Genomic DNA, 13,715 nt, shown 5'->3' with positions numbered 1-13,715 from the left:
GACTTAAGAGCTCTGGGTTCAAATCCTAACTCAGTTTGTTAGGTGACCTGGGGCAAATTGCCCTCTCTAAGCTTTAGTTTTCTCATCAATAAAACAGGCGTACCTGTATTCACGCGTGGGTGTGAAGACTGTATGTCACTTGGGCACCCAGCAAATTCCCAACAAAGTAGACACCATCATCACCATTACCAATTATCATCATCATCACCGCTATTATCCAATTTGGCGACAACGGGGTGCAAAAAAGTCCTGAGGCCACAGGACTCCTCAGGAAGAAGTAACAGATTGCTCACACCCGAAAGGAAACAGATAGTAACATTTTTTATTAAATATTACAGTGGATCAAAAAGTACAAAATATCTCTTGCCTGCTATGTGATTGGGAAACTATTGGCACGTAATACAGTATCAAAAGCAGTAATAAGTACAATTTGGAAAACATACAAAATTGAGTGTTTATAGTTTTGGCTCAGCATTCTTCTGGTAGTGTTTAAACTAATGCAAAGGTTACTCAATAACCTCTCCATTGGGAAACTATGTAATATCACTGGGCCATGTTGCTATATACAAATAATCACCTTACAGAGCATAGAGGTTACATAGCTGGAATCACCAAAAGTATACAATATTTACAACACAGGAAAGTTTAAAAAAGTATAAACAGCCAAGAGATTATGCTGCTATTTTCAGACATATTTCAACCATGGGGAGACAAGCAGAATATCAAATACATCAACAGCCAACACTGGAATTTAAGTGCTCAAGATACTCATTGCAATGGTGTGGGTCTCACTGGGGCAAACTTGTTCCCATTTCTCTTTAAATCTGGGACAAGAGTAAAACTGGACCAGATGGGACTTGGCTGACCACCACCAAATGTGACTTTGTGGGACAACAAGTGAAGAGAAAGAAATGGTTCTCTTTGAAGGCACACTACATAAAATATTTTTGTGGGATCACCTCGAAATTTCCATCAGACACACCAACACAGTGAAATACAGTACTTGAGAATTCATGCACCAGGTCAGAAAGTTGTAAAGTCAACATTGAGTTTTAATAAACCCTTCTGTATATGCCCTGATAAACAAGTGAACTTAAGAGCTTCTAGCTAGTAAATAAATAAGTCAGTCCTGTGGCAAATATTACAAGTTCCAATCACTTACTAGAAGAATACTTAATTCTGAATCTCAGTTGGGCTGGGGTTTTGTTGTTGTTGTTGTTTTGTTTTGTTTTGTTTTCTCTGTCTCTCTTTTTTTTTAAGTTGCCAAATGTTAAACCAGAAGTTGCACGGAAAGGTTTTCTTTCTTTCTTTCTTTCTTTCTTTCTTTCTTTCTTTCTTTCTTTCTTTCTTTCTTTTTTTTAATATTATTTAGAATCTCCAAGTGTCCAGTAAATCACGGACTTAGTGCTATTTTGAATTGCAACATTTCTTGGAAGCCACACTCAGTAAATAGATTTATGACTCCATTGCCAATTAGATTCCACAGTTTCCTTTACTAAACTACCAATAACAATGCTTTGATTGCACAAAGAAAGGCTTGGGCAATTCCATTCAATAATAAGGCCCCTTGAACTCAAACAATGCAAACAAAGCCCCATTTAAGACTTTTTAAAATGTAGTTCTCAGCCAATGAAGAATTCAATGGTTTTTTTGAAAGATTTCCAAGATCTCTGTTCGGAGTTTTAAAACAAATAACACACTGCTTCTGTTGGGAATGTATACCCCCATCTCTCTTTATTTGTCCTGATGTTTTGCCGAGGGTATGAGCTTCCTCAGACAGAAACAGTGAGTCTCCTCTCGGAAGAGATGAGGAAAACAAAAGCTGGACTATGTTAACATTGTTTGAAAATGGTGTGATCGAATTCCAACATGATGAAACCAGACTGAAATCATTGTAGCGGGGAAAACAAATGCCCCATATTCCAAACGGATAGGTGAGCTCCACCAGGGACAGACGGCCCCCACTCCTTTGAGAAACAGACTCCTAGAGACCATGTGCTAGGGTCTAGCCCGTGTTCTGCTGCAGAAACACTGGAGTTTCCTTTTTCTTCCATGGCCTCTGATTCTGTGACCATTCAATCTAGTGCAACTTGCTTATATGTGTCCTGGCTAGCAATTTGCCAGCTGGAATTGAGATTTTTTCCCCCTCCATCTTGTGCAATAGCAGGATAATCTGCACTCACACATTTATAATCTATATTCTACTAGTCTATCTATGGTATATATATATATATATGTATATATATATATATGTAAAATTCCACAGGAAGGTAAATAATTAATTGAAGCAAATGGAACTCTTAACACTAGATCTCTACATTCTTTTGTTTCCACCTTTGGATATTAAGTATGTTACATTGAATATTTGGCTTCATGTCATGGAGACGCTTCAATACAAATGTATGGCATGCATGGCTTTAAGAGCCTCAGTGTCCTTGTTTACCAGTTGTGATTATTTTGCAGTCGAGTTACCTATTTAGAAGTTGAAAATTGTCATCAAAATTTTCATAGAATTAAATATCTCAGAGGTAAAGGACTGGTTAACTGTGGTTCTAATGTCTACTGGTAGTGTTGGGGGAGGGAAAGGTTGGCTGGGGAGTTCACCCAAGCAGTCTTATCAGCAGGGATGGGACTGGGAAAGAAAATCCACTCTGTATTGACTGACTTTTAACACACTTAGAAAATGCATCCACCTCGATGTTACATCCCAGCAGCGCATGGAATAAAGTGGCGAGAATGACCATACACATTCTCCACATCTTTTGACTGCTTGAACAACTTGGCCATTTCTTCCAACAATAAAAGAAATCGTAAAGTGGACTGTCTTGCCAGGTGGTTAAAAACATGACACGACCCACCAGATGTGCGTGCATACTCACAAAACTAACGCCCCATAAACCCAAAGAAGAGGGCTTTCTTTTGAAATGGGTAATCCAGGATGCCAATTATCCCACAGAGATGTGGCCTGGGAGGCTCTTCTTGAGAACAAGAAACCAACTTGATGAAGGCCATGTGACTACCTATTATTACTCAAAAGACCGCGACCCAGGGAAGGTATCAGGTGCCCGGGCCTCCAGCTGCTCCTTTTCTTCCGGATAGTGGGGCTCCTTCTTCTTCCCCAACCCCCTTTCCCACACTGTTTAAAGGGATCGGTGCCAACACCAATGTAAATCATTTTGGCTTCTGTTCTAATTTCTGAAATTCCTAAAATATCTGCGCAGCCCACAAATATGTCCTCTAGACTCTTGTTGTTCAGCAGCTTGCTGCCAGTGAGGTTTTTGTTTTTATGATTCCTCTGGTATGTAGGACAGTTTCACAGCCTAGATAAGGTAAGGACAATGCTCGATATTTTCACATAACCCAATACTTCAAAGCAAAGCATTTGGCCGGGTAAGCAGTGTATAAGCTCTTTCGACTATGCCATTTATGAGGAACAAAATCCTTAAGTTGCGGATCTGCAAAGGAACATTCTTTGCACTATTGTGTGCTCAACTGTTTCTTTTTCATTTGTTCCACTAGAATCAGTTGCTTCAATTTGTAAACAATAACTTTACCACCCAAAGCTGCTCAAAATGATAAGATGTGGAAAAATTACAAACACACATCAACAACTAGGACAGTCAGTCAGCCTTTAAAAAACAAAACAAAACAAAATAAAACAAAACAAAACAAAAGACCTGCAAACAAAAGCGATACTGTTTAAAAAAAAAAAAAAAGAAAAAAAAAAGGACAAGAAGGAACCGGGAGAAAATGGAACTACCTGTATATAAATTAGGTGAGCAAACAGTGATACGGGTAGTTTTAAGAAGCAAATATATACAGTCATTTTAACAGTGTTTACTTCTCTGGATTGTTTAATAGTGTCAAAATGAAAGATCTACTGAAGTTTCACTATACATTGCATTGATTGAACCTTGGAGAGTTTTGTGGGAAGAGGGGCATCCCTTGGCAAATGTTTGCCAGTCTTCCTTGCCCCTTCCTTTGAAATGCCTGCCCCCTCCCCCTTTTTTCTTTTCTTTTTTTTTTTTTCTTTTTTTCTTTCCTTTTTTTTTTTTTTTTTTTTTTTGCCCAGATTGTTCCTGACCATCCTCAAGACGGGGTCCTCTAAATTCTTCCTGGATACACAAAAATCCCTTCACAAGACCCACATGCAAAGGGAACCATCTAGGCGCCAGGGCATCTGGGTTGGAAGGGGCTGGAGACCGACTAGCCAAGGCTGGAGTCGTCCCAGGAAAAATCAGGTATGTTCACCTCCCTTCTCGGCATGTTCAGCCCCTTTGGCTGGGACTGATCTTACCCCCGGATTAGAAGAAATACTGACTTCTAATTCTATAAGCCATCACCCCCAGGGTAAGGAGTGCAGCTCTGGGCTTACAGTTTTGTACTGGGGTGTACGGACGACAGCTGAGAAGACGGAAAGGCAGCTTGAGGATTTATAGCAGCTAGAGGGTAAATGCTGTTGTGCAAAAGGTCCCCGTACGAACTTCCTACAGGTGTGGCCGCAGCCAAGTGTCTGTAAAGCTGCTGAGAATTTGTCGGCGACGTGAAGATTCCTCTCTGCATCACAAGCGAGTGGAAAGCCAGGGGCTGCATGAGTGGAGAAAGCACGGTCTGGTTTTTCAAGTACTGCAGAGAATGGGAATAGCCGGCCGGGAGCCTGGAGTTGAGGCCCGAGCTACACAGGCTCCCGGAATACAAACCTGGGAAGATGGGGGACGAGAGCGGAAGCTTGTGGCCCTCCGATGGGCCCCCCGAGTGCGCGCTGTGTGCCGCCTTGCCGCCTTCGCTCTCCGGCTCCGAGGCCTTCTCCTTCGCACAGGCCTCCTTGGATGGGTCCAGGGGCGACACCGCCCGCGCCTTCTTCCCAGCAATCACGAGGTCCAAGTCCTCCAGGCTGCGCTTTATGGGGCGCGCGGCACCAATGTTCTGGGGGCTCGATTTCCGGTGCAGGACGGGGTGGACCATGCCCTCGATCTTCCTGAAGTTCTCCAGTCTCACGTGGTGAGGTTTTCCCGACCTGGATAGCGATTCGGGGTACTTTTTAGGGGCCGACATGGTCATGGGCGATACCCGGCAGGCTTTGGGGTGGCAGTCTCGCCCCTGGCTGTTGAGGACCTGGAAGTGGGGGGCGCCCTTGCTCTCCTGGGGCCCTGGGGCCGAGTGTGCCAGGCCCAGGACCTTGCCCGTGGGCTTGTGCAGGTTCTTGGGAAGGCTTAGGTCCGTCGGCTGATCATCCGTGGGCGCTTCGGCCGTGGCCGACTTTTTGTCTTGCAGATGTAGCGACGCGAGATAATTCCCGTGGAGCTTGTCTTGGTGTTTGTGGGAAGGGAAAGAGCTGTTTTCTGATTCCCTGTACATGTCCCTGCAAGGGTACTTGGCTGTCTGCTCGTTGTGAAGATGGTGTTCAGTGTGTCTGTAGAGGCTGTGGAGATGAGGAGAGGAGTAGAAGTCAGCCAGGAAGCTAGGCATGTGGGAGTGAGGGAGCGCCCTTTTCTCCAGAAGCTTCTCCTTGCCCTCCTGAATTTCTTGCTTCAGGACGTAGGAGTCAGCAAGGGGGCTAAGGTGATGCTTGGAGAGACTGCAGCGGTAGGGATCTGATCGACCCAGCTTGTCATGCTTAAAGATGTCACTGATGCTCTTTCTGTCCTCTGAGGGCTTGCTTCTGAAACTCTGCACGTGCTGAATCACTGACGGCCGGCTAACGGCCATGTGGTCGGTACTCTGGCCATGGTGGGCCTGGGACAAACCCGAACACAGGTCATCCCTGGCAATGAGTTTCTTTTTGCTGATCAAAGGGGGTGGGGAGCCATAGGGGTAGCTGCCGGAGAGGCTGGCCCCACTGACTTGGGACAAAAGTTTCTTCTTGGCCAGTGGGGACATGATGCCTGGGTTGCCCCTTGAGTAGAGCAGAGGGGTGTAATTGAGCCCGTGGTTCTCATTCATGGGCCCAGTCAGGTCTTTGTCTTTGAACATGTCAAATGACTGAACCACGAGGACCTTCGGGGTCTGCTTTAGGGCATTGTGGATGTCATCGCTGCCCAGCTGGTCCACCTTCACGGTGCAGTTGGCAATGTAATCCGCCATTGCGGGTAGCTTGTCATCCTCTATCTCATTCTGGTTTGCCAGGGGTGGCTGCGTGGTGGGGAAGCCAGGGAAGGGCGCTTCTTGGAGGTCATTTTCAGGGCTCTCTGTAAAACAGCAGGGCTGGGGTTCTTGTTTCGAGTCCACAAGAGCGCTGGGAGAGGTGAGTGGCTGTTTGCCGGCCCCGGGGACAGGGGCTGGACCCCTTTCGGGGGCCGGAGGGGCACTCGGGAGTGGAGGAGGAGGCCCCTTCTCTCCCACCTCTTCCACCACCTTCTCACTGTCGGCACCTTGATCTATGTCATTGTCCTTTTCTGGGTCTGCCCTAGACCCCAGGGGTCTCGCTGCAAAATCCTGGTACCCTTCCATTTTTTTCTTCACATCTGCTGCCGGGAGAGGCTCCGTGATGCTCTTCTGATTTAAAGTCTCTTGTTCCTTCTCTGGCTCTGATGAGACCTGATAAAATATTTCAAAAGACAGTCAGAAGGAAGCCAAATGCGTTGACACATTTTGCTATGAAACAAAATATTACACGCAGCAGTTTTTCTTGAAAACAGGCTTGTCAATCAGCTCAGGGAGTTTCTGTAAAGCTTTATTCCGCCCCCCCCCCCCCATCACAGCTCTAAACAAAGAAATCTAAATTACAGAAACATGAGGGTAGATAGGCGCTCTAGTCCCTTGTGAGACACCTATCAAATAGCAAAGTGTATACGATCTTATCATTCCTTGATTCTAATATATGGGTTAATTCTGAGGTTGTTTTTTTGTCAAATCAGTCAATTATCCAAATGGGTTTTAAATTACATGCTGCGCTTTATGACACTTTGGAGAAAGATTTTTTTTTTTTTGAAAGCATCTCTCTTTCAAAAACCAACCAACCCCATATCAACAACAGGCAACAAACTTCCTAGAGCCCCTTGCCTTTCTTTGAGACAGCAAATCTCATCCTAATGTGTTCAGTATGATGCCTAAAATTAGCAATGCTTAAGTGTTAATTTCTACTCGGTGCCATATGACATGCAGATAATGCTAAAATATTAAAAAATTGTGCGGATGCAACACCAGCCTGTCTACCTGAGGGACAGAGGACTCAAAGTCCTTCTAGGCTGCAGCAAACTATATTTCTATTAAAGCTGAAAATGAAGTTATCAAAATTCAGGCAGTGAGCACCACCACAAATGCAGCTTTTCTGTTCACTGAAATACACTGTGGTCAATGAGATGGGTGTGCGCTTTATGTGTCCCTATTGACAGAAGTTGTGGGCACAATTTGACCCATTCATTGCATTATGTAGCTGTGCAAAGTTTGACCTTAGAAGGTCATTTTAACTTTCCATCTGTGACCCAGCTGGCTGACAAGCCCTTTCAAAACTGTCACTCTGCCCTGACGTGTCTAAGAGGAGAACAGTCACAAAACAGTTGTATTGAGCTGGTCTTTTTTTCCAACCCCTGCCCACCGCACCCCCCCCCCCCCATCATCTCATCCCTTGAATGTTGTTCCTCTTTGTTAAGAAAAGAAGTATCAACCACATTAACATCTTCGGGTAGGACTGAGGATGCTGGTGTAGGGGTGCACAGAAAAAATATTTTAAAGAAATCAAACCCTTTCAGAGGTATTTCTCCTTAAATCTACTTGAAGATAACTCTGTCTTTTAGGGACGTGTAAGACCTAATAGCTTTTGCTTCTCTTCTCTTTCTTTCTTTCTTTTTTTTTTTTGTACTAATAGTTGCCTTTTCCAGTACAAATATCATTACTTGTTCTACATTAACAATCATCATTGGTCCCCTGAGCTTATACATTACATGAAAATACAGAAAAATGAGTACAGCAAGGGAAAAAGGCAAATTGCATTTAAATGTCAGTTTCTGATGGGGCTGTGGTTTGAAGTAAAGCTACAGGGGATACTCAATCTCACTGAAGTTTCTGGGACCTAGGTCTTCGGTTACATGGAGTTTTATGGTTTTGTTTGTAAAATAGGTTTAGAGGGTCTCTGGAAGCTAGGCAGAAAAAAAGTAAAGGACCGTTTTTCCTGGGATGGCATTTTATGATCTGCCTTGATGTGTTAAATGGTACCTTCCCACCATGCCATTTGCAATCCAATTACCTGAGGATAGTGGGTCTGACTGGAAGGGCTTTATAAGCCCTCCTGTCTCCATTGAGTTCACTGCTTCATATTGGAAACATCAAGAAAAACAACAATAAAATCCGAACTCCAAACACACAATCACCGAGGAGAAATATGCCTGGCCAAACACATGAGTCTGTGTTGGAGGTGGGCAGCAGTTCTTACTCTAAGGTCAGCCTTGGAGAGGGTATGAGAGTCCAGGTAGTTCAGATGACCTGACCATGATAACCTCTGATACTCCAACATTACAGTGCCTTGAGGCACTGGGGCCTAGGAGAAACAGGGAGCCTGAAGGCCTTAAGAATTTCTGTGATCTGGAGGGAGTCAGGCTCTACTCTTGGCAACAATCATTCCCCAAGCTGAGGGGCTTCAGGGCAGCGGGCTGAGGACTCCTCCCCCACCTCACAAAACAACCATTTCAAACTTCATCCCCAAAGTGGAGCCACTCAAAGGTCAGCTGGCCCCGTGGCCTCAGTTTGTCCTCTGGTGCTTTGGCGATGCTGTACATATGGTATCTAATAGAACTCACTGATCCAAAACCCTATAATAAATCACCAGGCCAACGGGATAAAGGAAGAATGGAATGTCAGCCTTAACTTGGAATTTCCTTGCTTTTGGCCATTTATGTTGCAAGCTTGCAGATGTTTAGAAATCTCTGCATCATTCCCCCCCCCCCATTTTTTTAATTACTAAAGCTTAGAATAATTACGAAACAAAAATAAAAAATAAATCTTGGTATTAATAATCTCTTCTTACACAGGAGTCAGTTGGGTAGGTTAATTTCTAGTTAGGAGGTTGGTGTGGTGTGTGTGTGTGTGTGTGTGTGTGTGTGTGTGTGTTTTAAGCCAGTGTTTAATTAGGGAGTCTCTTATGTGTTCATTATAAACCTGATTTTTAGGGGGTGTTTAATATCAGTACCAAAATTCCCTTTGGGGTTGAATCCTAGAACATGCTGTCTCCAAATGTGGCTGCTAATTTTTTTTTTTTTATGGGCAGCAGGGTTTTTTATTATTCATGTTGAAACAGAGCCCAGATCAGCCTCCATGACTGGCTGTATGCTGACAGTAATGGCTTCTACCAAAGGGCTGTTGGGGGCTGTGGGTAGCTGGGGCTTGTTTTAAAAGGTTCAGAAACTACCTGTTAACATGAGAGATAATAATGGTTTCAGAGGAACAATTTCAAAATTCTCCTACAAATAGTATATACTTAAGGTGTTTCTAAACTGGTTTCAACCCAAGGCTCATGCAGAGGTCAATTATGGGAGGCAAACAAATCTCTGAGTTTTTAGGGAAGTCCTGTGGAGACATGGCATATATCATTTCAACATCCCTAGATGTGCTAGAACCCACAAAGTGTGCTTTAGAGTCAGACCAACTCCTCAGATAGACTGGCTGTGAAATGACAAAGAAGCCACATCACATAGGAGTCTCTTTGCTTCCCAGAGCTGAAGCCCTGACTCCTTCTATCTCAAAGTCAGCATTTGCTATCAGTTTTATACAGGATGTTCTCATCTTTCTAGATCCTGTTATTGGTCCATCCAGTTAATACCACACACTGCCTTCCAGCTCCTGGGCAAACCAACAGATCCGCACTACGGGGACCCGTGGAGCTGAGATGATGTGAATTCTTAGTTTAGGGCTGTGGGTATTCAGGGACATGGCTCTGGATGCAGGGTTCCAGAAGACACAGGACAGGATATGTCTCACAGAGGTATTTCTTTGGAGGACAGCAACTCACCTCTGATGATTCCTGGGGCTTTGGGGCATTCTCTTTTTCTTTCTTGCTCTTAGGGATTTCATGTTTGATGCGTTTGGTTCCTGATACTTTTGTTTTATTCTCATTTTCCTGTGAACTGTTCTCCTGTTTCCGAGGTTTGATTGGAGGCAGGGGTTTATCTTCCTCTCCTTTAATAAACCTTTCATATGGTAGGATTAATCTGGAAGGATATCAGAAGAGATGATCAATATTGGGAGGCAATTCCAGGTAGCATTGATGCTACTGGGGTTTAGTTTCTTTTCTCAATACAAGCAATTTATTGAATGACCTCATCTCCAATGACACCTGTGCATTTCTAGAAACTTACTCCACACTTCCGGGATCTACTTCCTTGGTCAAAACCAGCACCTGATAACTTACATACTTCCTTGCAAGACATCTTTCTGGTTTTATGAATCTATATACCAAAGATACCAATGGAAGCGTCCAAAGTTAACATCATTATCACAGCTCATGGAACCTGGCTAAGTGCCAAAAATACTATCACAGCAATGAAAGCAAGACTAATGACAGCTGGCATTCATTTATTGCTCTGCCAACTATTATTTATTGAGCACCTACTATGTGCATAAGTGCTCAAAGCACTGAGATATAGCAGTGAACAAAGCATTCAAAGCCCCTGACTTTATGAACATGATAGTCTAAGTATGCACTAGTATGTGCCAGGTAATGTCCTAAATGCATTATATAGATTATTTCATGTTATCTCCACAGTATCTTTCTGGAGTGTTACTGTAATTGTTATTATTATGATATTACTACTACTACTATTACTATTATTACTATTCCTTTTTGAGAGATGAGGCAAGCAAGGCCCCAGAAAGGTTAAATAATTTGCTTAAGCATTACACCATTTGTTTAGAGATGGAATTTGCACCTAGTTCTGCCTGTCTCCAAAGTTTATATTTTCATTCATGTTAAAATATAGAGCAGACACTTAAGATAAAGAGGTTAATGGGAGGCAAGCTCAGTGTGGCTGAGAGACAGCTGTCTTCTCCCGAGTTCTGAGGTGGGTGGGTGACTCCCACCCGTTTTGGGGTGCCAAACAAAAGACAGCCCCAGTGAGGAGGGCGGACAGACCACTCAAGCCACAAAAATCAGAGGGCTGAAAAATTCAAGCATTTTAATTATATAACTTTTCAAACAAAGTACATAAAATTGTTCTAAAAAGAGAAACATCAAACAGCTCTAGTTTTAATCTGTTTTCCCTTTGCGACATAGCTCTTGATCTGAAAGGGAAAAATAGCTGATGTAATTAAAAGGGATGGATTGCATTACAATCTCAGTTTCAACTGCAGTGATTAAAGTTTTTATAATGCATTTGGTATGATTAATGACTCACTGTGGGATTAATACAAGACTCAGCCTTAAAAATATGAACTTTAATACGGCAAACATAATTTGTTTTAAATAAGACAAGTTGACTCAATGAAGAAAATGTACTTGGCTTATAAACAACATAAATCTGTTCAAATATTGGGAACCCTAATTATTTTTAAACTAAGACTTCCAGGCAAAAACTTCTTTGGTTTGGATATTTGTTAGCTATCCTACCATCGGCTTCTAACCAGGCAATTTGGATCTCAGCTACTTCAACACACACAACTGTTCAGGTTTGCGAGTGCAGACGTGGGGGCTTTTGTGATAATAGTTCGATGTTTAATAAAATACCAAGGAAATTATGGGAAAATGAAATCCCGATTTACAGCATATTAGAAACAAAATTCATTTACTGAGCATGCTCAGACAAGGTATGTGCAAGGAGGCGTGAATAATAGTTTCGAGCCCTCTGTCTGGCAGTGGGCCAGCCATGAAGATCAACACAGCCCGTGGGGAATAGTTATCTTCAGATCCCATTACAAACTGAGTTTAAACATGTTACAGCTGCTAAAACTGGAAACTGTTCTCTCGATGTAGACTTACTAAAATAATATATGGTTGCCAAATACCTGACTCCCACTGTAATATTACAGTTAATGTTTATATAATAAAAAGCATAACTAAGCAGAAGAGAGAAAAAAGCAATCTTGTTCATACTTGAATTTATCCCGTCTCATCTGTAAAGTCCCCAACATTACCCCGATTCCTTTTATCTGCGTGGTCCTGCCAGGGACTTGATCCCCCTTTAACATTGGCAGGTTGGGGATTTTTGTCTGGGGAGTGAAATGCATTGAATATTTTAAACGGGGGGAAAAACATTTTAAATAGACTTTAATGAAAACATATTTTTATTGTTGGGACGGATAGGTTTGTTTTACTTTTGTTTGGTTGCCATGGGAACCCAAGTAGCATTGAAGTCTGGGTATTCCAATGGTTGCTGTTTGTTGGGACCCCCTTGCCCTCAGCTTCATTCTGTAATCGCGACGGTGACACGTGGAGGAACCCTCTTCACCGGGAAGCAGGACAGTGTTACCTCTGAGTGTAGGGAGAGGGTGACAGAAGGCAGAGAACTGGGTTGGAGGCACACCCAACGTGGGCCCCTCCCCTCAGGCTCTCACAGGCCCAGGCCACCCAGGCCCTTTAGCTGGGTGCCTTTAGGAGACTTTAATTTCCTTAGACAATTCTGCAGATTCAAGAAGCAGGACAACATTTCCATTTCATTTTTTGCTTTCATTTTTTTTTCCTTTTCTTTCTTTTTTTTTTTTTTTTTTCTTCTTCACTCAACTCAGCAGCTGGCTGGCCGACAGCAGTAAAAAATACATTTCACTTTGCTGGTCAAAGGCCTAAAGCCAGAAGCAGGAAATCTGGAATTAAATGTTTCTTGTATCTGGAAAGAGGCATGACTAAGGTAAAACTGAATCCAAACACAAGCTTTGCTTGTTCAAGGCTTCCAGAGGGAGAGAATATGTGAGTGAGTGAGTGTGTGTGTGTGTGTGTATGTGTGTGTAAAGGTCAATTGAGTGGTTTTTTTTCCTCCTTCTAAATCACTGAAAGATAATTATAGTGGCTCAGGGAAAAAAAGCTTCCCAAAATAAAACAAGAAAGGCAGCAGCTAAAAGGAAACAAGTAGAAATATGGCCAGCTAAGCCCCAAAGAACAGGGCACGATCTCACACAGCACACAAACAATCACTGTTCATATAGTGATTTCCGTTTGGTGCGATTTTCACTGAATGTTTTTTCAGTTATCCTGTCATGGTACAACACAATTACCCCACAGGATATGATCTTATCATCTGATTATTAGAAGTTTTTACAGTACAAAAAGACGAAAGCTATTATAGGCTTTGGAACATTTTAAACGTTTAGGGTAAATGCAATACCATTAAAAACAGGTTAGCCAATATTAAGGTCAACGTTACCCAATGCAGGAAGCTGAGTAGGCTCGTATTGTATAAAGAATCTAGTATAATGCAACATGCCTGTGCCTTGCGGATGATTATTCCTCAAATATTTGTAGTACAACAAAGATTTAATCAGTCTCTAAACTATACAGCTAAAAGCAAAAATGCACCCCAGCCCCTGAGAACTCATTACACAGCCCATCTTCAATGGGCTGCAACTCTAAGAATGTGGGTTGGGCTTTAGGTGGGTGGAAGTAATGGGGAAGAGAAGCAATATATTCATTAGAAAATCCAGAGAGATTTTTACCCCTGATCTACATCTACTCTGGGAATTGAAAGCTTGGCAGATAAATGGGCCTTTATTATTATCCAGATTTCACATTTCAGATTAGCAAAATGCTTATTTACGATGCCATTAATGGATCTGAAATAGGTAAGCCATCATGTATT

General features: G+C 42.7%; 1 protein-coding gene across 2 annotated transcripts in view; it reads right to left on the bottom strand.

Annotated features, from left to right (window-relative positions):
• Positions 1-304: 304 nt before the first annotated feature.
• The window catches only part of ARID5B (AT-rich interaction domain 5B), a 179,783-nt gene continuing 166,372 nt past the window's right edge, over positions 305-13,715 (bottom strand). For both annotated transcript variants that reach the window (XM_015088330.3, XM_027062083.2), the window contains 2 exons: positions 9,944-10,142; positions 305-6,537 (listed from right to left, as the gene is read on the bottom strand). In XM_015088330.3, coding sequence (XP_014943816.3) covers positions 4,372-6,537; positions 9,944-10,142 — 2,365 coding nt within the window. In that variant the 3' untranslated portion in view covers positions 305-4,371. The remainder of the gene's footprint in view (positions 6,538-9,943; positions 10,143-13,715) is intronic.

Source organism: Acinonyx jubatus, chromosome D2, assembly GCF_027475565.1.
Source record: "Acinonyx jubatus isolate Ajub_Pintada_27869175 chromosome D2, VMU_Ajub_asm_v1.0, whole genome shotgun sequence".
Taxonomy (NCBI): domain Eukaryota; kingdom Metazoa; phylum Chordata; class Mammalia; order Carnivora; family Felidae; genus Acinonyx; species Acinonyx jubatus.
This window is presented reverse-complemented; position numbering and strand designations above follow the sequence as displayed.